General features: G+C 43.4%; 1 protein-coding gene across 1 annotated transcript in view; it reads right to left on the reverse strand.

The window, feature by feature from the left end:
- Nucleotides 1–888: 888 nt before the first annotated feature.
- Nucleotides 889–24,392, reverse strand: part of LIPA (lipase A, lysosomal acid type) — a 42,015-nt gene continuing 18,511 nt past the window's right edge. Inside the window, exons 4-10 of the mRNA XM_040254698.1 lie at nucleotides 19,106–19,304; nucleotides 17,850–17,959; nucleotides 15,225–15,361; nucleotides 13,011–13,157; nucleotides 12,074–12,145; nucleotides 3,231–3,302; nucleotides 889–2,365 (exon numbers count right to left, since the gene is read on the reverse strand). Of these exons, the coding sequence (XP_040110632.1) occupies nucleotides 2,132–2,365; nucleotides 3,231–3,302; nucleotides 12,074–12,145; nucleotides 13,011–13,157; nucleotides 15,225–15,361; nucleotides 17,850–17,959; nucleotides 19,106–19,304 (971 nt within the window). The 3' untranslated portion in view covers nucleotides 889–2,131. The remainder of the gene's footprint in view (nucleotides 2,366–3,230; nucleotides 3,303–12,073; nucleotides 12,146–13,010; nucleotides 13,158–15,224; nucleotides 15,362–17,849; nucleotides 17,960–19,105; nucleotides 19,305–24,392) is intronic.

Consider the following 24,392-nt stretch of genomic DNA (forward strand, 5'->3'; position numbering starts at 1 on the left):
CTGAGGGAGACTCCATGAAAGCAAAACCAAAGGAGGGAAACCAAGTCACCTAAAACCCAGAAGCCATCCTCTGGCCAGCTCTCTCTCACTACTGGTGGGAAACAACAAAAATAGTCATGCTATTTCTGGCCCGATGCTTAAGGATCTTGTACCTCCTTGGTCAAAGAAGTGTTCTTTCTTTAGGGGAACATAAGACCGGCAAGAAGAGTGTCATGCCCCCGGGGTCAGCTATCCTTCACGTCTAGCACAATTTTACTCTTTTCTGTACAATGTTACTTTAGTTGCCATGAAAAATCAGATCCCACTTCAGACTCTCCCAGGCGTGACTTGTGCATCTAATTTCATTCAGCTCAATGACAAAGTCTGCCATTTTTCACACATTCTGTCATCCATATATATTTATTGAGTCACTAATATTCCAGGCTTTGTGTTAGATTCTAGGTATACAAAGGTGAGTAAGATAGATCTTAAAGCTCACAGAGTAGTGGGAGAGATCACATTAGACCCCTAAATCTCTGTTTTGGGAGCCCTGTGACGTTGCCTCTGCTAGCTTCGGTTGCTTCATTTGTTTAAAGGAGAGGTTGATGGACAGAGCTTGAATCTAGGGTCCCGTCTGCAGCCACTACCTGCAGACAGGGTTAATCAGGGTTTAGTCTCCACTCACAGCCTCGCTCAGCAGACCCTGAAGATTTCCAAACCATCCCCCTGCTCCTTAGATTTAAGACCACTCTCCTCCCTATGGGAGAGGACCAAAGGTTCATGGGCAGTATTAATGAGGTTTACAAGGAGTAAGGAGGAGCAGGGGGAAAGACAAGAAAGAAAACATAAGTCCTGCTGAAAGAAGGAAGTCCAGAATGACTATTAAATAAAGGCGGACTCACACCTGAACACAATGCTTCAGGCCTGGGAGGCTGAGTTTTATTGACAAGTTTAAATAAGATCACTTGAATGTTATAAAGCGGTCTCATGTTGTCTGCACAGATTAACCAATACCAAGTATTGTTTATTATCACAAAGCAGCTCTATCAGAAAAGCAGAGCAACTGTCACTGTTCATCCAACAGCACTGTAAGGAAACAGGGCTGCAAGAAAAGCAGGTGAATGTGGGTGTCCTGACATAGGGATGCAAATCAGGAGTATTAAAAATCTGAACACAAAGAAAAGAAAAACCACAAACAATCCCTGAGCTTTAATCTGAAAACAACCAAGTTCACAGTCACATTTCTTTTGTGTGAAAATGAAGTAGGGCACTCCACCTGAGTGGCATCAGGGCCTCTGCTCTACACATGCCAGCGCCAGGCTCCAGGAGCTAAGGAAGTGAACACTGCAATTTCAGGAAAACTAGTGCTATCGTGTCTTCATAGGACGTTTCTTCTGAAACAAGTGGATTTATGGCCTATCACACAATGAAGAGTTCACGCGTATCAGTGGTTGACTCTATCAGTCAAGTTACTTAAAGTATAGTGGTTGTTGTTGTTGATGAATGTGTTTTTTTTATGAATGTCATTTATTTTTGAAGACTCCAGAAAATTATTTCCCTCAGTCTGAGCAATTTAAATATTTAGCTCTCGCAATTAGGCTTGATAAAATTCATCATAGGATCATTATAACCAGCACTGCTGAGGTGTCACTGAAGTTGATTTTGTACCTACTACATGAGAACATGAGGAGGTGTCACTTAGATCTCTAAATACAAGGCCATTCGACCGAGAGCCCTTTAAGGCAAGCAGGTAAGAACTGGGTACTTATATACTGAGCTTCTTTCAAGTCTGTGTCAGATTATTTACTGATGAACAAGGCATCTTGTTCATCGTGTGTCAACGTGTCCCGTGTTGAGTAAAAAGGCAATATAGTCTATTCTAAGTAGTAAGGATAAATGGAATGGTCATGATCATTTATGAATCAGCGTCATTTTAAAGACTGGTTGAGGTACCAGCTTTGTATTCGGCCATGATTAAATGAAAAAAGCAAAAGCATTTCTGATCCTAACTGGAGAGAATCAGGCATCTTCAACAGCATAATTTCCTTGGTGATAAAAATATAAAAGGCCTGGGAAAGGAAAATGATTATTTCAGAGAAATTAAGCAAACACATTTAGCACGACTTGACAGTAAATGTCTCCAGTCTGACGTTCACTGGTACTTCCTCATTAGCTTTATAATTTCATTATAGAGTTTCCACGGGGCATCCAAGCCCCAGATAAAGTCCAGATGCTCCCACTCAGGAATGCGCTTGTGGTACACCAGGTTGGGAATCTGCATCTGCAGGAGGACGACGTCCTTGTCGTCCGCGAGCCAGTCCCGACCTCCGCTCCAGACAGCAGTCCGCACCAGCATGTCCCGCACATTGTAAACGGGAGGGGAGCTCTGTAATGAAAACCCACAGGCAGCTCTGTCTCTGTTGTTTTCATTGACAAAAATGCAATGCCCTGAAACCACCGCCTAGAAAACCTGATCCAAGCATGAAAGACTACATTTTGAAAACTGCTCTCAGGTTACTTTTTAACTTGCGACTGCCAGAACAAAAAAGAAGACTAACCCAGAAGAAAAGAACACCATCATGACTGATGGCTATCGAACTGTTACTCTGTGCTGGAAACATCCCTGACAGGAAGGCATCATTCTCCCAGGTGGTTGATGCCAAGCTGAAAAACCAAACCTAGTGGCTGGGAAGGGGTTTTGAAGTCATACCCCAAAGCTCTCCTCCCTCTGGGGTGTGCCACAGTCATAGAAATTATCTAAGTCTCAGTTTCTCCCGCTTTAATAATAATAATGACATCTATGTCACACAGATATTCTGAGAATTAAGTAAGGAAAACATGGGCATAGGGCCTCACACTTTAGACTCCTTTGCACTCAAAAAAAGGTCAATTTATTTGTATATGGAAGAAAAGGTTTAGGCAATGTAATTTGGCCAAATACCCCCACCACCACCAGCCACCAGCTAACAGTCCTAGATTTGTCTGACTCTAATATCTGTGCCTGATCTCTATCTATGACATATGAGAAAGACAGTTGCACATACAGAGCCAGAGAAAGGACAATGTCCAAAGAATGAACCAGGAAGCTTAGGCTGTTCTAGAATTGACTAGGGCAAAACAAAGGCTACTTAGTCAACCCTCCTGGACATTTCCCCAGCACCTGAGCCCAGCCAGAATTCTCATAACTCACGCTGCCTTCTTTGATGAGTTTTCAGGGCCCATTTAAATTCTAAAAACTTTGAAGACTTTACCTGGTTGTAATGAAAATAATTCTTGGCACTGCTTCCCCAGTCAAAGGCTTGAAACTTGTGCAATTTAACAATCTAGATAGAAGATAATTGGGGGCAGGGGAGAGTTATCTAACACAGAAATTTGATTTCACATCATAGGTTGCTAGAGTTAGCCACCTCCCCAGATACCAAATTTATTAGTTCAGTTCAGTCGCTCAGTCGTGTCTGACTCTGTGATCCCATGGACTGCAGCATGCCAGGCTTCCCTGTAAATTACCAACTCCCAAGTTTATACTGAAACCCAGGCTCACACTTCATTTCCAAACTGATTTAAAATAAAATGGCATTATTTTTCTCTCCATTCCTAAATGACTCAATTTCACACTGTATGATTAGACAGTAGCTATTACATGACACAATAAAGCAGCTATACCTATGTGCTGTAAGCGATACTGGACCAACAGTGCACCCACTGGATAAACTTTATGATGATGTTCTTACTGAAATTTGAATCGCAAACTTTTCTAAAGAGTTAACTATCTTACTTGGTAAAGGAATACAAATTACAAATAATATATAGATTAATATACATTTATACATGATTAATGCATATTTATATGGGTAATCAGAGAAGGCAATGGCACCCCACTCCAGTACTCTTGCCTGGAAAATCCCATGGATGGAGGAGCCTGGTGGGCTGCAGTCCATGGGGTCACTAAGAGTCGGACACAACTGAGCGACTTCACTTTCACTTTTCACTTTCATGCATTGGAGAAGGAAATGGCAACCCACTCCAGTGCTCTTGCCTGGAGAATCCCAGGGACGGCGGAGCCTGGTGGGCTGCCATCTATGGGGTCGCACAGAGTCGGACACAACTGAAACGACTTAGCAGTATATTGGTAAATATATTTATATTAGTATGTAAATATATTAATTGTATTAGCAAGCATATATAGCCTAATATTAACACTATATACTTATATTAATATATGTTAATATATTTATATATAATCTCCATCATATTTCCTATATCCATTCTATTTGATTAGTCATATTACTTAACATTTTAATAATTTTATTTAACATTTTTCTTGAGTACCAGTATAATCACCAAACTGTACTGCACACCAGAACATTTCTAACCACTTGAGGATACTGGAGCCATGAAATGATGTTGTATATGAAATTTAAATGTATGCTTATTTTGAATAGCATGATATGAAAATGTTAATAAAAAGTCACATTCATAAATTTTGAAATAATGCAAATTCATACTTCCTCTATATCCTCCAATTAAAAATATGTGGAGAAACAAATTCAAAATGGGTGAACTGAATGAACTGAAAACTGTTCACGTTTTGGCCAGAGGGTGGTGCCTAGTAAATGGAAAAAATCTAGACATTTTTGCCAAACTGCTTTTGATTTATGAGAATACTGGAGTGGGTAGCCATTCCCTTCTGCAGGGTATCTTCCTGACCCAGGAATTGAACCTGGGTCTCTTGCATTACAGGCAGGTTCTTCACCGTCTGAGCCACCAGGGAAACCCCAGGAAAAGTTTTTAGTTCTTATCAACTGCATAAAATTCTACTGTTTCATGCAACAGAAAACAATGTGAGATGAGGTACTACAGGGGAAATATTTAGCATCTGCTTTCGTCATCACAAATGACAGATATTAATATCCGAAGCACATTTAACAAGCAGAATAAGATAGGAATTTATAGCACCTGTCAGTGCATCTGTTCCCCAACTCTAATTGTCAGTGAAAATAGATGACTGCAAGCTGTTCAGCCCCTGGAGACAGACATCAGTTTGTCCCTTTCTCACATATGTCTTGAAAGGGCATTTCAGAGGATGGGAAATGTGAAGAAGATTATTTATAGTAACAAAAATCTGTTAATAAGCTAACATTCAATGACAGATACTTAAATATACCATATTACAATATACACACAGTATGCCACTGTTGTGAATATATATAATAAAATAGAAAGAGAAACCTGATTATAAACAATATTAAGTGGAGAAAAGTCAGAAAATAAAATTGAACATGCACTATGGTTATACTTAGGGTCAACCTTTCTAAAGTACCATACATATCTATAAGTCTTAAAGATATACTTATCCTCTGATCATTAAGTCTACTAAGACCATATTCTAAGAAACTCATCTCCCTAAGGTAAGAACAGATCTCTAATTCAAGAATACTTATCCTAGGATGTTTTATTGCCCAAAAAACACTATCATTGTAATAATAAAAATAATAATAAATTCAAGCAGTAAAAAGCTGTTCTCAGTTACAAATATTTCTAAGTGTAATTACTGACCTGGAAAAGTATTTTTGACTATGGCACAGACTGTTGTTTGTCCCCCCAGGACCCATTCTTGCCTTCTTCCTTTCAGTAATGAAATTTCTAGGTTTTTTGCTAAGCACCTAGCTGCCAGAGAAGGAACGCTATCCCTCATGGGCTTCCTTCCTGTGGGCTGAAACTGCCATGAAAGTGACCCAGTTTCAACCAGACGGAAGAGGCCAGTGCCCCGGAGATGGTGAGCTATACTGCAGGGGCACTGGGTCCCTGCAGGGCTTCCTGGAGCAGTCAACCCCCCACTCCACAATCACGTGCCTCTGATGTCTGGACTGGATTTGGAGGAAGAAAACTATCTAGATGCTGTATTTTAGAGTCTCTGATAGAGCAACTTAGCCTGTACCTAAGAAATACCATGCTACTTAATTCAATAAAAATAAAATAATTAAAAAGTGCACGTAGCATAATTCTTCTCTTGTAATGGAAACAACTATACCAAAAAATGGTAAGATTACACTGAAAGAGTTCAGGACATGCCAACTCAAAACATGCTGCTTTGGCATAATGATCATTTGGAGTTAAAGACGCTTGAGAAACAGCAGATGCACGGAGGACACTGACCTTCCTTTTTCTTTCTAAAAGGAGACAACAAAACTTGCAAGTGAAAGAAGCCCTCCCTATATCAGGGGGAAGAAGCATGCACAACACCAGAGCCTAAGAGAGGAGGCTGTGGGAATCTGTACAAACAGACCTTGTAAAAATAACTCCCATATCCTGTAAAGTCTCCTCAGATATTTTTTTTCCACGACTGCTACTCTTTGTTCAACCTAGTATATTAGCACTTCAGCAGAGTTACTTCTTTGGGTCTTCATTTTTCTTGTGAGGGCTCCCATGAACACAGAAAAAAATCCATATGCTTTACTCCATATGCTTTATCTGTCCCACAGCAGTCCCAGTCAGAAACCCTAAGAGGGTAAAGGAAAAATTATACCTCCCCTATCACTTCATGGGAAATAGATGGGGAAACAGTGGAAACAGCGTCAGACTTTTTCTTTTGGGGGGGGGTCCAAAATCACTGCAGATGGTGATTGAAGCCATGAAATTAAAAGACGCTTACTCCTTGGAAGGAAAGTTATGACCAACCTAGATAGCATATTGAAAAGCAGAGATATTACTTTGCCAACAAAGGTCCATCTAGTCAAGGCTATGGTTTTTCCAGTGGTCATGTATGGATGTGAGAGTTGGACTGTGAAGAAAGCTGAGCACCAAAGAATTGATGCTTTTGAACTGTGGTGTTGGAGAAGAGTCTTGAGAGTCCCTTGGACTGCAAGGAGATCCAACCAGTCCATTCTGAAAGAGATCAGCCCTGGGATTTCTTTGGAAGGAATGATGCTGAAGCTGAAACTCCAGTACTTTGGCCACCTCATGTGAAGAGTTGACTCACTGGAAAAGACTCTGATGCTGGGAGGGATTGAGGGCAGGAGGAGAAGGGGACGACAGAGGATGAGATGGCTGGATGGCATCACTGACTCGATGGACGTGAATCTGAGTGAACTCTGGGAGTTGGAGATGGACAGGGAGGCCTGGCGTGCTGTGACTCATGGGGTCGCAAAGAGTCGGACATGACTGAGTGACTGAACCGAACTGAATAATACCCAAATACTACTAGTAGTTATCATCGGTGGTGACATACAGGTGATATATTTTCTTCTTTGTACGCACGTATTTTTGAAATTTTCATAATGAACAATATATGTAATAAAAAATAAATGTCTCTTACAGTGTTTTGAAGAGCCTAACTAATGTATATTTCTGAAGCAGCAGGTTTCAAACAATAGAGAACATCAGATCTTACAAGGTACTTATTAAAAAGCAGATCCCAGGGCCATACCCTCAGGAATTCTGATTCCCAACAAGTCTTGGATAGACCCAAGTTATCTTAGGGTGCCCTAAGTAATTCTGAGCCAAGGTGGCTCAGATGGTAAAGAATCTGCCTGCAATGCAAGAGACCTGGGTTCAATCCCTGGGTCAGAAAGATCCCTTGGAGAAGGGAAAGGCTACCCACTCCAGTATTCTGGCCTGGATAATGCCATGGACAGAGGAGCCTTGTGGGCTACAGCGCATTGGGTCCCAAAGAGTTGGACTGCTCAGCAACTAATACACACACAAGTAATTCTGAACAGCACTGAAAAGATACATTAGGACCTGCCTTCTTCAAATAGGAGCAAGGACCTGGGCTCTGGGCACAGCCACCAGGGAGATTAGAGATTCTGGAAGAAATCTGAAACACGTGAGGCTTATACAAGAGGATAAGATTTTAAGCTAAATTTAAAAATCCAGTAAAGAACTATGTTTAGAATTATTGAGAAGCAAATGCTAATTACTTAAACAAAAGATTCATTTCAAAAGGTACTATGAATACAATGGCCTTTAAGGGCCAAAAAAGGCAACTATCTTCTTGACAAAGGGATGACACAGGCAGCAGAAGAGCAAAAGGGTAGGGCTACCTTCTGCAGGGAATCTGGACTTCAGAAAGACTCTTGGGGCACATTCCAATGCACCTAGGACCTAAAACCACATGGTCACCCCCAGGCCTGAGAGTGCTGCTCGTATCCACAGCCAGCAGCTTCTGAGTCCCACCAGCTGTTTGAGAAAAGGGCTAGACCAGAGCAGGAGCCTGGCTTATGGCCCGTCCAAGAGCTCCAGGCAAACCCAGAGGAGAGGGGAGGCGTGCAGCATGAAAGGATGAAGGAATGCCAACATGGGGGGTGGGGGGGCGCGGGGGGGGGGGGTAACGGGGGAGTCTGACAGCCTTGGCCGCCACACTCCCAGGGACTCTGAGAAGCCAGGGCCGGGGGTCACCTGTGCTGTGCTAAGGCACAAGGGTACAGTGCCTGGACGGCTCAGCATATGCTTTGAGCTCAGCTCAGTCATCCTCTGCATAAGGGAGCACTGACCTCTGACCTGACAGAAACCGGGCCTTTCTGAAAAATGTCCATTAGGGTTGAGGGTAAAAATGCTCACGCAGATCAGCATACGCTGATGGCAGGGTATACAAAGAAAACCACGGACTAAACAGAGATGTGGTTGAAGAGAAAAGCAGGGGCCTGAATGGATACTTAGCAGTGAACACTTGATGACTTTTGAAGGTTTTAGGACACTACTTCGGAAGAAAGTGTGTGCCCTTCTGCCTGTCACGAGCTCCCTGCCTTGCAGATGCTTCTCTTCTAAGCCAGGCTCTGACACTGAGTCACTGAAGCTTAGCACTGGGCCTCACAGTCACCATGGCGCTAAAAGCCTCACACCCCATCCTGCCTGGTTCGTAGGGACAAGCCTAGGGGGAGGTGACCCATGGCACTCCCGACAGCCAGGGTTCCTGGGACATGAACATGCCAGTAATGTCCTGAAGCAGTGGGTCCCAAATCCTGTTGAATAGTAGAATCTAATGGGCAGAATTTTAAAACAATATTTAAATTCTCACCACTCGGCACCAAAAGCAGTCCATCCTAAAGGAAATCAACCCTGAATATTCATTGGAAGGACTGATGCTCAAGCTGAAACTCCAATACTTTGACCACCTGATGCAAAGACCTGACTCATTGGAAAAGACTCTGATGCTGGGAAAGACTGAGGGCAGGAGGAGAAGGGGACGACAGAGGATGAGATGGTTGGATGGCATCACTGACTCAATGGACATGGGTTTGAGTAGGCTCCAGAAGTGGGTGTTAACAGGAGCCTCTGGGGGTGAGAGATATGTTTATTGTCTTGACCGTGGTGATATATTTGCAGGCATATATGGCAAAACAGACTACACTGAACACTTTAAATACTGTATGTCACTTATACCTCAATAAAGTTGTTTTTAAAAAACAAAAGTTTAAGCTCTCCAGTCCGAATGAATTGCAATCTCTAGGGATGGGACACAGGCGTCTTTGTGTTTTAAAGCATTGTTGTTGTTGTTGTTCCGTCATTAAGTCAGGTCCAACTCTTTGCAACTGCATGGAAAGCAGCATGTCAGGCTTCCCTGTCCTTCACTATCTCTCGGACTTTGTTCAAGCTCAAGTCCACTGAATTGGTGATGCCATCCAACCATTTTATCCTCTGTTGGCCACTTTTCCTCCTGCCCTCAATCTTTCCCAGCATCAGGGTCTTTTTCAATGAACTGGCTCTGCACATCAGATGGCCAAAGTATTGGAGCTTCAGCATTAGTGCTCCCAATGAATATTCAGGGTTGATTTTCTTTATGATTGACTGGCTTAATCTTCTCACTGTCCAAGGGACTTATAGAGTCTTCTCAGCACCACAGTTCAAAGCATCAATTCTTTGGCAGTCAGCCTTCGTTATGATCCAACTCTCACATCTGTACACGATTACTGGAAAAATCATAGCTTTGACTAGATGGACCATTGTTAGCAAAGTGATGTCTCTGCTTTTTAATATGCTGTCTAGGTTAGTCATAGCTTTTTTTCTAAGGAGCAAGCATCTCTTAATTTTGCAGCTGTAGTCACCATCCACAGTGATTCTGGAGCCCAAGAAAATAAAATCTGCCACTGTTTCCATTTTTTCCCTTTCTGTTTGCCATGAAGTGATGGGACTGGATGCCAGCCAGGATCTTAATGTTTTGAAAGTTGAGTTTTAAGCCGGCTTTTTCATTCTCTTCTTTCACCTTCACCAAGTGGCTCTTTAGTTCCTTCTTCACTTTCTGCCATTAGATTGGTATCATCTGTATATCTGAGGTTGTTGATATTTCTCCCAGCAATCTTGATTTCAGCTTGTGATTCATCCAATCTGGCATTTAGCATGATGTACTCTGCATATAAGTTAAATAAGCAGGGTGACAATATACAGCCTTATCGTACTCCTTTCCCAATTTGGAACCAGTCTGTTGTTCCATGTCCGATTCTAACTGTTGCTTCTTGACCTGTGTACAGGTTTCTCAGGAGGCAGTTACGGTGGTCTGGTATTCCCACCTCTTGAGAATTTTCCACAGTTTATTGTGATTTACACAGTCACACAGTGTACAGTCACTTTGGTGCAGTCAATGAAGTAGAAGTAGATGCTTTTCTGGAATTCCCTTCCTTTTTTTATGATCCAGAGGATGCTAGCAATTTGATCTCTGGTTCTTCTGCCTTTTCTAAATCCAGCTTGTACATCTGGAAGTTCTTGGTTCATGTAGTAATGAAGCCTAGCTTGAAGAATTGTGAGCATTACCTTGCTAGGATGTGACATGAGTGCAAGTCCAAAAGCCTGGATGGCAGTTAACCCAGTGTGCAAGCACGGTCAGTCGTGTCCAACTCTTGGCGACCCCATGCACTGTGGCCCGCCAGGCTCCTCTGTCCACGGCATTCTCCAGGCAAGAATACTGCAGTGCGTTGCCATTCATTTCTCCAGGGGATCTTCTCAACCCAGGGATGGAACCTGCATCCCCCACATTGGCAGGTGGATTCTTTACCACTGAGCCACCTGGTAAACCCAGCCAATCCACTAGTGCTATGACAAACCTACTCCCCCTTACTTTTTAAAAACAGTATTTTATTTAAAAGTGTATTTTTAAAGGCAACTCACATGATTCTGACGCAGGCAGTGACTGCCAGATGTTTGGAAACTGCTATCCAAGACACCCCCTGCATCTTGGTTTGGTATTTAAATGGTGAGTTATTTCATATTTAAAAAGAATCTGGGGGGGAAATTGTACAATTGTACATGGAGGGGAAAAACACGCCCCAAGGTAGAAATAAGTCCTTGACATATTGTCAGGTGGGAAAAAAAAAATCAAGCTATAAGAGTAAGAAGAAAATAAATCAATCTATTTCTATAACTATGATTTCTATCTATATCTTTAACTACTACTTTGAAATGACACGCAGCCAGAAACAGTCCAATGCAGAGACATTTCATATCCCTGGGTACACATTTTCTGTGTGGGGGATTACAGAACGATGTAAGAGAAGCCTTATTATTATAGCCATTTGTAATTTATACATTTTCTAGAATAAACATGCATATTTTTGTGATATGTGATCATACAATCAAAAGTCTATATTAAAACTCAGTGACTCTCATTTATATCCATGATTGATTTAGCTGCTCATCCACTGATGTTTCAGGTAAACTGTGTTCACGGGTTATTGCTGAAATGCTCCGTGTGCTTAGCTGAACAGTCGTGTCTGACTCTTTGTGACCCTGTGGACTGTAGCCCACCAGGCTTGTCTGTCCATGGGGATCCTCCAGGCAAGAATACTGAAGTGGGTTGCCATGCCCTCCTCCAGGGGATCTTCCCAACTCAGGGATCGAACCTGTGTCTCCTGCAACAGCAGGCAGATTCTTTACCATTGAGCCTCCAGGGAAGCCCTCAACAGCTGTTTGGTGAATCTGCATGTAATGCAGTCTGCCCAAGGAAGGATAACACAGACAACGCTGACACAGTGACAAGAGCCCAGGGCACTGGAAGGAAGGCAGCCCAGCCAGATGTGTGAGCAGACTTTCTGTTTCTTGGAATGCACCGAACTTTGCAATGCTGACTTTCTACAAGCTCCCACCACGCTCCTGAAATGCCTACCTGGGCCCAGTGTATCATGTTTTGCACAGAAGTTCCGGCAGGATTGTGTGCTCCATACACAGCCACTCTAGACTGCAAAATAAATATGTGGAAATAAAGAATGAAAATAGCATGAAGGAGGCATTGATATTAAACACAGTTTATACTGGGAAGCATTGAAAACTACAGAGCCATAACCTCAAATACATGAGATTGAGAGCCGGAAAAAATTCTTTGACCACAAATATTAATACATCCTATAAAAATATGCATAACCATACACACAAAAAAGAAATACACCAACATTACAACTGTGGGGCTTACCAGCTGAGATTACTGGTCATTTCTATTTTCTTCTGCATGTTTTTCTGAATTTCCAAAGTTTTCTATGACAATCACACCCTGCTTTTTATTCATCAGAAACAAGAAAAATCAACATCCTTAAAAATTTCCTAGAGCCTTCACTTCAGAATTTTAAAACTTATTTTCAAACTATAACACAATAAATTACAAATGTAATTTGTAATCACAATACATCAGCACATTGCTGGCCAAGGGTTTACATTTTATAAAATAAATAAGTAAATGTATATAAATGGGTGTTTGTGTATCAGTGGACATTCCAAAATTTAAACACAGCTAAAAGTATCTATTATTTTCAAGAAAAAAATCCTTAAAAATATAAATACTAGAATTTAAATGATGAGCAATATCCTGATTGCATAGTTTTCACACAAGTGCAACGTAGGAAACCGACAAAGCGCCGGCCAGAGGCTAGCCACAGATGGTGCTTCAGGCACCTGCCAAGGTGGATTCTTGTGCCTCTGAAATGAGATTCTTGAGAAATCTACTGAGGTCACTCCTGCCTCTCCCATATCCTCCAACACAAAGACACATATTCACAGATAAAATAAAATCACTGAAAGTTTAAAGCAAGTGTTATTGTAAACATACATACCATATTCAAATTTCTCTCATTAAATCCACACAGAACAAAAAAGATATTTCCGCAAAGCTCCTTCAGAATGACATGAGTGCAAACATGTGTACTCAGCCACTTCAAAAATGTATTCTGTGGCAAAAATTCTTTGGTCCCAAATAAATCCTATAAAATAAAAAGACTCTCTCAGCATTTCATTATGAGGTACTGGCCTCCATGTCCCGCCTCACAAGCAGACACATGCCACCTATCGCCACAGAGGGACTCAGATGAGAAAGGGCAACCAGTAGTCATTCACACCAGGATTCCTGTGTGAGACGCTTACTAAGGCAACAGCAGATGTCACAGATGTTAAAGTCTCAAATGCAAAGATGAAGGCAGCGAATCAAGTAGGTCCACAGAAGGCTTTTACAGTGGGGAAGGGCCTGAATGGTCCCCAAAAGGTTTCATCTGACACTGATAGATGGCTAGTGACTTCTGAGAAAGAGTCGAAACTGTAATTGGTCAGCAGTGTGTTTCCTTAGAACACATATGTCTAATCAAATTCCACTGGTAAGTGTACCAAATCCTGCCCACTCCTTTTTGGGGCTTTTTAATACTTGATATAAAATTTACCATTTGACCCATTTTTCAGTGTTCAGTTGAGCATCAGTACCTTCACATTGTTGTGTGACCATCACCACTATCTACTGGTCTTCAGAACTCTTTCAGCGTCTCAGACTGAAACTCTGCACCCATTAGGCAATACAGCCCCATGCCTCCTCTGTCTGCATGCCGCTTTTATAAAGCTTTATTAGAACACAGCTGAGCTTATCTCTTTACACCCTGACCCTTGCTGTCTTCATGTGATAATGGCAGAGTTCGGTGGTTGCAATGGCAATGATATGACCCATAAAGCCAAAAATATTCACAGAGAATGTTTACTGACTCCTTGTGTACCCCAGGCCTGATCAATGTACCCCAAGAGATCAATGGCCCCTGGACCTGTGCTCAAGTATTTCTAGGGTAATCACCATGCCTTCCAGGGAGATCTTCACATATGTACATATCATGAAACAGGAAAAAGATTTTCCTTATAGTGAACTCAAATTATCTGCTTATAATATACACTTTTGCTAATGTCTATCCAGAAAGATAAGCGGAATGAAAAATTCAAATGCTTACAAAGGCAGTTTTATGGGTTGAATTGTGTCCCTTCCCCAAAAAGACATTCCTTTTATCTCATTATGTGACATATTTGGAAATAGGGTCTTTATCAAGGTACTCAAGTTACACAGTTGGATACTGTCTACGTTAAAAAAGTATGTTTCTCTCTGGACTTATACAGGTATGTAAATTCACCCACAAGGTCCATAGGAAAAGACCCCAAACTGAGCACCATGAGGAAAGTACGAGGAGAAGCCTTGGTAGTTGAAGGTACTTTGTTTGTAATCTTTAATTGTTTATAATGAAAACTGAAGCTTCTATTATCCAAGGTATTTAAAATAAATCTGGTTAGAGGGGCCCATATCTTATCTGCCTGTCTGACCACTGGTCCAGAGAATCTGGATTCTGAGGTCAGAGAAGGGTCTGTATGTCCTGTGAACATATTTCTTAAATGGCCAAAAGATATGTATATTCCTGTATGGGGTTTCAAATGTGTGTGTATAAATGTTATCATGTCCAGAATATAGATAGTGCATCTGGCCTCAGCTGGTTCTCAACTTCTCATAAAAATTACTGCCTCCTTGAGTACAGCTTGGGGGCTTCACACATTGATCTCTGATGATGTTATCAGCCTGTGCGTAGGGGTCATATAATAAAATATAATAGTAACTATGTCTTTAGAACACCACCAGTGTGGCCAAGGTCAGGCACGTGGAAGCTCCCGTCTCCCATCTCCTGCCTATTCCTCTACGCACAGGCCCATCCTACGGAATAAAAGGCAACTTCAAGGAGGTTTAAGCTGCCTTTCTCCTGGTCTTCCTTGTGCTCTCTTTCTTAGCAGGTGGGGTGCTTCACTGATGTGTTAACCATGAGAACAGGAGGCTCCAGTGTAGAGTTAAGGATACCTTCCCTGACTCCCCAGGATCTGGAAGTAGGGGTGAAGCAGGGAAGAAAAATCATGGAAAGAAGGAAAGCCACTACTCCATTGGTGGGGGAGGAAGGCACATTCTTCCACTAAAGGCCAATTCTTCAGCACCAAAGGAAATCTGTGAAGGAAGGGAGTTGGGGTGGGGTGGGTCCAAATACCTTGATAAAAAGTTCTGGAACTCGTGCTAATTTAACTAGAGGACTAGTCATGAACTCAGCTGAAGCCACAGGAGCCAGGGCAAAAAACATTTTAATCTTTTTGGCCAGCTCGGGGATCCGTGAGAACGCTATAAAACCTGTGAGAACAAAAGGAAAAGAACAAAATTCCATCTTCCAGGACTTCCCTCTGCAGAGGCAAGGGTGGGTGTGCATGTTGCCCTCTAGTGGCAACTTGAGAACGATGCAAATAATCGTGAAAGTCGTTCGGGTTCAGTTGTGCCAACTCTTGGCAACCCCATGGACTATATACAGTCCATGGAATTCTCCAGGCCAGAATACTGGAGTGGATAGCCAGTGGATAGCCAGTGGAGCCCCGTCTCCGGGGATCTTCCCAACTCAGGGACCAAACCCAGGTCTCCCACATTGGGCTTCCCTGGTAGCTCAGCTGGTAAAGAATCTGCCTGCAATGCAGGAGACCCCGGTTCAATTCCTGGGTCAGGAAGATCTGCTGGAGAAGGGATAGGCTGCCCACTCCAGTATTCTTGGGCTTCCCTGGTGGCTCAGCTGGTAAAGAATCTGCCTGAAATGTGGGACACCTGGATTTGATCTCTGGGCTGGGAAGATCCCCTGGAGAAGGGAATGGCTACCCACTCCAGTATTCTGGCCTGGAGAATTCCTTGGACTGTATGGTCCCATGGGGTCGCAAAGAGTTGGACATGACTGAGTGACTTTCACTTTCACTAGATATTGAGTATAGCTCCCTGTGCTATACAGTAGGTCCTTGTTGATTATCTATGCAAGTGATGCCAGGAAGCAAAACTCTAGAAATGAGGGCCTCTGAATGTCTATGTAGCTTCCCAGGTGGCACAGTAGTGAAGAATCTGCCTGCCAATGCAAGAGACTCCAGAGACACAGGTTTGATCCCTGAGCTGGGAAGATCCCCTGGAGAACAGAATGGCTACCTACCGACTCCAGTATTCTAGCCTGGAAAATTCCATGGTCAGAGGAGCCTGGAGGGCTTACAGTCCATGGGGTTGCTAAGATTTGCACACAACTGAGCACACATGCACACACAGGACACCTACGTGTGCACACACTGAGTTTGGTTACATTAGTAACTCAAGTACTTAAGTGCTTGTTTCGATTTTCAACCTAGATATACACTGGAAGAAATCCAAGTTGCTAGAACCAGGAGATGTTTCCCATTCCTTTATGATGTAAGCCAGAGATTGAAGACTGTATTCCTAATAGCACCCACCCTGGTCCCCATCCCTTCATCACTAAGAACAATGTACAAAGGTATTCAAAGCAATCACCATGGACTCAAAAGGAACTTACACATTTAGAATCCTCTAGCTCTAAAACATCTTTTAGCTTCCTCTTAGGTCACTTCTTGCCTTAAACTTGGCCCCAGAATGTCAACGAAAGCAGTGGGGCAAAGGACACAAATAAACAAGTCACAGAAGAAGGAATATGGATGAAAAAGTGGTTAAGTCCATTAATAAAAAAGGCAGTTATATCCGTGTCACTTTTTGCTTGAAGGCTCTCCAGCTGGCAAAGAGCGGAGGGGTGGTAATGAGAGCAAGGCTACTTGACCACATATCTGGAGACACTTTAAAGCATTTTTACCTTTCATATCATAGTTTTCTTCTAGGAAAGTATTCTAAGGAGACTGTGTGATAGGAACACAAAGATATTAGTCATAGCTTACCCTTAAAGAGGAAAGTATTCTAAGGAGACTGTGTGATAGGAACACAAAGATATTAGTCATAGCTTACCCTTAAAGAGGAAATTAAACCAATTATGACCCAGGTCTCTAGTCCCTATTCAGGGGAACTTGTTTGCTCAAATTATGGGCCATTTTTTTTTCTTGAAACTTTGCTAAATTTTGTTTCTGTTACAATGACCACATATTACTTTTATCACAGCATAAATTAAAAATGCTTGTGACTTTAAAAAACTGTACATAAAAGCACATTATGACATCCTTATAATTAGCTTTAGTCTGCTTCACTTAGCAAAATCAGCATATTTCCTTGTTTTCTTTATAAAAGCTCCTACATTTATAAAACGTCTTGTTGTCTATCTACCCTCTCACATCCCTACAGTATTTAACTAGGAAGACAGGTAATATGCGTGTGTGAGCGTGCTCAGTCGTGTCCTACTCTTGGTGGCCCCCTGGACTGTAGCCTGCCAGGCTCCTCTGTCATGGAAGTTTCCAGGCAGGAATACTGGAGCGGGTTGCCATGTCCTACTCCAGGGGCTCTTTCTGACTCAGGGATCGAACCCACATCTCTTCTACCTCCTGTCTCTCTTGCACTGGCAGGTGGATTCTTTACCACTAGAGCTACCTGGGAAGCCCCGTGATAGGCTGGGGCTTACATTAATTCCTTCAATCAAGGGAGACATATACAGCATGTTTACCTATTTATGTTTAAGTCTGAATTTCCAGAGAAGACTCAGTTTTACAAAAATTCTTCGCCCTTTCAATTTTCTCTGCTTGGCATTAAAAAACAAACACAAAACTCCATCGAACTAACATTTTTTAATATTTCACTTTTAAGGGCAAACACACATTCTGTACCAAGACATTTTATCAACCTTCCATTTTTACTATATACATACCTATTGTGGTGCCTTGAGAATGACCCACATAATACAGCTGTTCTTGGCCAGTTTTATTCAGAATGAAGTTAACTGAAGCTGGTAGGTCATAATTTGCCATCTCATCAAAACTGTAATCCGAAAAAAAGGAAACCTTTCATGGAGACATTGCATACAAATACAACAGCATACAAATAACAAGCGTGTGGGTCTAATGAGTCATTACAAGCTGAACACAGCTGGGCACACCAGCCCTGAGTGCAGAAAACTGAACATGACCGGACTGCAGAAGCCTCTCTGGGCTTCTTGATAACCACGCCTCCTGAAAAGAACCGCTTTCCTCATTTTTCATAGTGCAATCCATTTTTTAAATTTTCTATGAATGGGATCAAACAGTGTGATTCTTTCTGCATCAGACTTCATCTCTGCCATCGCACACAGCTGTCGGTTGGTGACTGTGTTAATACATCACACTTTATTTGCCCATTCACTGCTGATGGGCATTTGGGAGTTTCCAACTTTTTGCTATTACAAATAATATAACAACAAATATATTCCTGGACAGGCCTTTGGTAAAAAGCTCTCATTCTTGTGTTTTACGGCCTTGGGTAGGTTATGGTATTACAAATGGGAAGCAAGCCCGAAGGAGTCCCTGGTGCTGACTTTCTCCAATGCCTGGTATGGAGACACAGCCCTGGGCCCGTGGGCACACGTGCTATTACCACTCCCAACGTGTCAGGCTCTCTGCCAGTCTCTTTCCAGCTTGCATCTTCTCTGTTAAGCCCCCTGTGACCTTACAGGATAGGTATTTATTACCCCCATTTTACAGACACAGAGGGCTTATGCCACATGCATGCCTAATGTCGTGCAGTCATTAACTGGTCCAGCTGGAATTCAGAGAGAGAAGAGGACTTCTGGAAATAAGAAAAGTGAACATTTGGAGGACATGTTTATGAAGGAAAGGAGAAGGTTATGGGACACAATTTACTCAGCAGAACCCCCACCACCAGGAATGCCAAAATAACTAAAAATTCCCTATTGAATCTAATCCTTCGATATAACCATTTATTTATAATTTACTTTACTGCTATTTATTAAATTCCTAATATTTGGAGTAGGTGTTTATGAAGGAAGGGAGAAGGTTAAGGTGTAGAACCTTCCATAAACCATTGGTTTCCTGTCATATGATCTTGAATTCCCCATCTATTTGCCTCCCCAATATTTACACTAAGGGTACCAAGGAAACAGATCCCTGCCATAATCGACTCAAAAGATACCTGAAGGCCCAGAATTCATCCTGAGAAACTGAAAGAGTCTTGTGTTTCCGAGACCAGGTGTTTCCTCTGCTGTTCCCCATCCACACATCAAAACCAGCATCTGCCAGGATGAAGCCCAGGCTGCTGTTGGGCAGGTTTGTGACCCAGTCACTAGAGTCTGCCAGCAAGCCATGCTGCAGGAACACCACTGGTTTGGGACCTGGAAGGCAACCATGTTTAGGAGTGAGCAGCACAAAGCTTCAAAACTGACATGATATCATGCTAACCAGATAAGTCGCAAAAGACCACAAAGCAAATGAAACAGAAACGAAAGACTGAGGTCGTGTTACCATTCAGGGGTAACTGTACTGTACATAGTGTGTGAAGAGAGAGTGGGAGCTGTTTTTCTTGGCCACATGAAGACACTTCTCACCCATCAAAGGTGTTTTGGGACTGCTAAGTCACTTCAGTCGTGTCCGACTCTGTGCAACCCCACAGACGGCAGCCCACCAGGCTCCCCCATCCCCGGGATTCTCCAGGCAAGAACATTGGAGTGAGTTGCCATTTCCTTCTCCAGTGCGAGAAAGTGAAAAGTGAAAGTGAAGTTGCTCAGTTGTGTCCAACTCTTAGCAACTCCATGGACTGCAGCCTACCAGGCTCCTCCGTCCATGGGATTTTCCCGGCAAGAGTACTGGAGTGGAGTGCCACTGCCTTCTCTGGTTTTGGGACTGGGCCTTGGGAAAGGTGAGAGTGAAAGTTGCTCAGCTGTGTCCGACTCTTTGCGACCCCTTGGACTATACAGTCCATGGAATTCTCCAGGCCAGACTACTAGAGTGGGTAGCCTTTTCCTTCTCCAAGGGATCTTCCCAACCCAGGGATCGAACCGAGGTCTGCCATACTGCAGGCAGAATCTTTACCAGCTGAGCCACAAGGGAAGCCCAAGAATTGGTAGTCTATCCCTTCTCCAGTGCATCTTCCCGACCCAGGAATCGAACTGGGCTCTCCTGCATTGCAGGCGGATTCCTTACCAACTGAGCTATCACGGAAGCTCATGGGAAAGATGATTGGACATTAAAAGACCAGGAAGTCAGGTTGACAAAGGAAAGACCTTAGGGACCAGTGGGGCAGGACTCCCTTGTTCCGAGGGGCTCTGGTGCTGGTCCTTACTAATAGAAGGAACATCTGTGCTTGGTGGTGTCTGCTGGGGAGGGTTAAGGGAAGGCAGGAGTTTAGCACACAGGAAGCGAAACTCCTAGCTGCTGGTGCCAACCTCTGCCTCTTCAGACACTTACTGGAAAACCTGAGGCTGCATAGTAGGAATTTCGCAGGGCAGAGTCTTGAGAAAAGAGGATGGGCTCCAGTGGGTGTGGGAGAACTGAGGAGGGGAGAGCAGCATAAAGGGTGGGGCAGCTAGAACTGAGCAGGAAGGGAAGGCAGGCACCAGTTTGTGGGGACCAGGAGTCAGCTCCCTACCTTTTCTTGAGGGAATATTTCAAATGCCTCTGAAATCTCTCTATACTTCCCTCCCTATACCCCCAGAAGGTTCAAAGGAGAAACGTGGGAGTTGGCAAGTTGAAGATATACCAGGAAACTCTTTAAACACCACCAGTAAATAACTTCTGGATTTCCACAAGCAACCAGGAGCCACGGATGCTTTTGCAAGAGGTGAAGGTGAAGCCCAGGAAAGTGCAGGCGGCCAACTCAGGTGGGTGCCCACCACACACAGTGGGCCGAGGGGCCAATTACGGCAGCTAAGGGGCTTCCAACAACATCAGCAAATACCTCTACTGAACCCTGAACCTGCCATTTACACCCATATGAGGCTTAAGACATTCCCAAACCCCTTGCTGTATAATCCATGGAAGGATTTCCCAAACCTTATTTTGCTTTGTATTTACCTGTATTTACGCTGCTGTATTTACCCCACATTTTGAATTTCCATGGACTTGGCTTTGCCTAAAACAACCTCTATTGCAATCCATGGTTAAAAAGAGTCTGTGTGTAACAGAAAAAGAAACAAAGAAAATTGTTTCAAAATGAAACAATCCAGGTGCCTGGATTGCAGTTCAGTTCACTTAGTCGCTCAGTCGTGTCCCACTCTTTGCGACCCCGTGAATCGCAGCATGCCAGGCTTCCCTGTCCATCACCAACTCCCGGAGTTCACTCAAACTCATGTGCATCGAGTCGGTGATGCCATCCAGCCATCTCATCCTCTGTCGTCCCCTTCTCCTCCTGCCCCCAATCCCTCCCAGCATCAGAGTCTTTTCCAATGAGTCAACTCTTCGCATGAGGTGGCCAAAGTATTGATTGGAGTTTCAGCCTCAGCATCAGTCCTTCCAATGAATGCCCAGGGCTGATCTCCTTCAGAATGGACTGGTTGGATCTCCTTGCAGTCCAAGGGACTCTCAAGAGTCTTCTCCAACACCACAGTTCAAAAGCATCAATTCTTCGGTGCTCAGCTTTCTTCACAGTCCAACTCTCACATCCATACATGACCACTGGAAAAACCATAGCCTTGACTAGATGGACCTTTGTTGACAAAATAATGCCTCTGCTTTTGAATATGCTATCTAGGTTGGTCATAACTCCTTCCAAGGAGTAAGTGTCTTTTAATTTCATGGCTGCAGTCACCATCTGCAGTGATTTTGGAGCCCAAAAAAGTAAAGTCTGACACTGTTTCCACTATTTCCCCATCTATTTCCCATGAATTGATGGGACCAGATACCATGATCTTCGTTTTCTGAGTGTTGAGTTTTAAGCCAACTTTTCACTCTCTTCTTTCACTTTCATCAATAGGCTTTTTAGTTCCTCTTCACTTTCTGCCATAGGGATGGTGTCATCTGCATATCTGAGGTTATTGATATTTCTCCCAGCAATCCTGATTCCAGCTTGTGCTTCATCCAGCCCAGCGTTTCTCATGATGAACTCTGCATAGAAGTTAAATAAGCAAGGTAACAATATACAGCCTTGATGTACTCCTTTTCCTATTTGGAACCAGTCTGTTGTTCCATGTACAGTTCTAACTGTTGCTTCCTGACCTGCATACAGGTTTTTCAAGAGGCAGGTCAGGTGGTCTGGTATTCCCATCTCTTGAAGAATTTTCCACAGTTTATTGTGATCTACACAGTCAAAGGCTTTGGCATAGTCAATAAAGCAGAAAGAGATGTTTTTCTGGAACTCTCTTGCTTTTTCCATGATCCAGCGTATGTTAGCAATTTGATCTCTGATTCCTCTGCCTTTTGTAAAACCAGCTTGAACATCAGGGAGTTCACAGTTCATGTACTGCTGAAGCCTGGCTTGCAGAATTTTGAGCATTACTTTACCAGAATGTGAGATGAGTGCAATTGTGCAGTAGTCTGAGCATTCTTTGGCATTGCCTTTCTTTGGGATTGGAATGAAAACTGACCTTTTCCGGTCCCGTGGCCACTGCTGAGTTTTCCAAATTTGTTGGCATATTGAGTGCAGCACTTTCACAGCATCATCTTTCAGGATTTGAAATAGCTCAACTGGAATTCCATCACCCCCACTAGCTTTGTTCATAGTGATGCTTTCTAAGGCCCACTTGACTTCACATTCCAGGATGTCTAACTCTAGGTGAGTGATCACACCATGGTGATTATCTGGGTTGTGAAGCTCTTTTTTGTACAGTTCTTCTGTGTATTCTTGCCACCTCTTCTTAACAGCTTCTGCTTCTGTTAGGTCCAGACCATTTCTGTCCTTTATCGAGGCCATCTTTGCATGAAATGTTCCCTTGGTATCTCTAATTTTCTTGAAGAGATCTCTGGTCCTTCCCATTCTGTTGTTTTCCTCTACTTCTTTGCATTGATCGCTGAGGAAGGCTTTCTTATCTCTCCTTGCTATTCTTTGGAACTCTGCATTCAAATGGTAATATCTTGTTTTAAGCAGGGGAGAGGGTGGTAGAGAAAATTCAGTGACTTGTTAATCCTCCTGTCATAGGGGATGGGAGTGGATCAAACTCAGGTTTTTTTCTAATTCTCTTTTTGTTTTTTAGGGTTCTCCCATCCCTCACTTCAAGCTGGATCCAAAAGCTCAATGAACCACAGATATAAAAGGTGAAACCAGACAGGAAGAAAGGAGTGAATCTGATCTTCCAAAGTCAGGTGTTTTCAAATCTGGAGGATCTGGGCCAAGAACTGCACAGGGGAGGGCAGACCCCATGGCTTTCTCCTAGAAATGCCAGCAGGGGAGGAAAGGGGCTGGCACGGAGAGGCACATGGTTGAGAAATGGCTCCGCCTGACAGCAACCTCAAGCTTCTCAGCTATGTCCTATTCAGTCATTTGAGGAACGTTCACTGAGAGTTTCACTGGATAATAAGCAAAGCACTGGAGGTTAAAAAAAAAAAAATCAAGTGATTCAAAACACACATTACATTTTCTGTAAACCTGTGCTAGTCTGCGCACTCTGTGGCAGTCACTGAGCTAGATTCAGGGGTAAGGAAGTGCATAAGCAGTGCTCCCTTCTCCATGGAGCTTAATTCTAGTCACGGAGATAGACACGATTACTTTCCAGCCCATTGTGGAAAGGGCTAGACTACCACACGGTAAAATTCCGAGGAAAGACAAATTTCACTCAGCCAGGAGACGAAGAGTTGAGACAAATCTCAAGTGACAGACAGACTCCCCACAAAGGGCTCAGCAGCCTGGATCTGCAAAGGCCTGACACTGTGTCCCGGGCCTCACCCAGAAGGGACCCCAGAGGGCACTGTAAAAGCTCTGATGCACAGGGGCTTGGGGAACCACTGGCAGGGCGTGGTGCCTTATCTGATCTGGGCACAGAGGGGCTATGAAGGACTTCCTTCAGGGGCGTACATCCTTGCAAGTGGGCCAGCTCCCCTTCCTCCCAGAACGAAAGGGGCCTCTGAGGGAGAAACCACAGAGAATATAACCCACTGGGCTTCCCATGCCCGTGACTCCATGAGACATGATGGGCCATCAACAAAGAGAAAATACTAACAAATCCAGGCCTGGAGTGGAAAATAGGTGCTAAACTGCTTGTCCCTTCCCTCTGACATTTAGTGAATGCAAACTGGCAGCAGAACAGACAAGGGCACTGTGACAGGCCTGCCCACCTGTCTGCCAGCTTCTCCTACCTGCTCCTACCTGACTCCCATGAGATGGGGCAGGGGGAGGAAGGAAGGCACGATGTCATCTTTCCCAACCCACCACCAGTCAAGGATTTGCTGGAAAAAGAAGTTTCTCTCTAGGAGGGTTAAGCCTACTGTCATTCACATCTTCCAGCAAATTACTTTAATCAGATTTCTCTTCATCCTGCTGAGAGAAGCTGACT

Source organism: Oryx dammah, unplaced genomic scaffold (genome assembly GCF_014754425.2).
Source record: "Oryx dammah isolate SB20612 unplaced genomic scaffold, SCBI_Odam_1.1 HiC_scaffold_14, whole genome shotgun sequence".
Taxonomy (NCBI): domain Eukaryota; kingdom Metazoa; phylum Chordata; class Mammalia; order Artiodactyla; family Bovidae; genus Oryx; species Oryx dammah.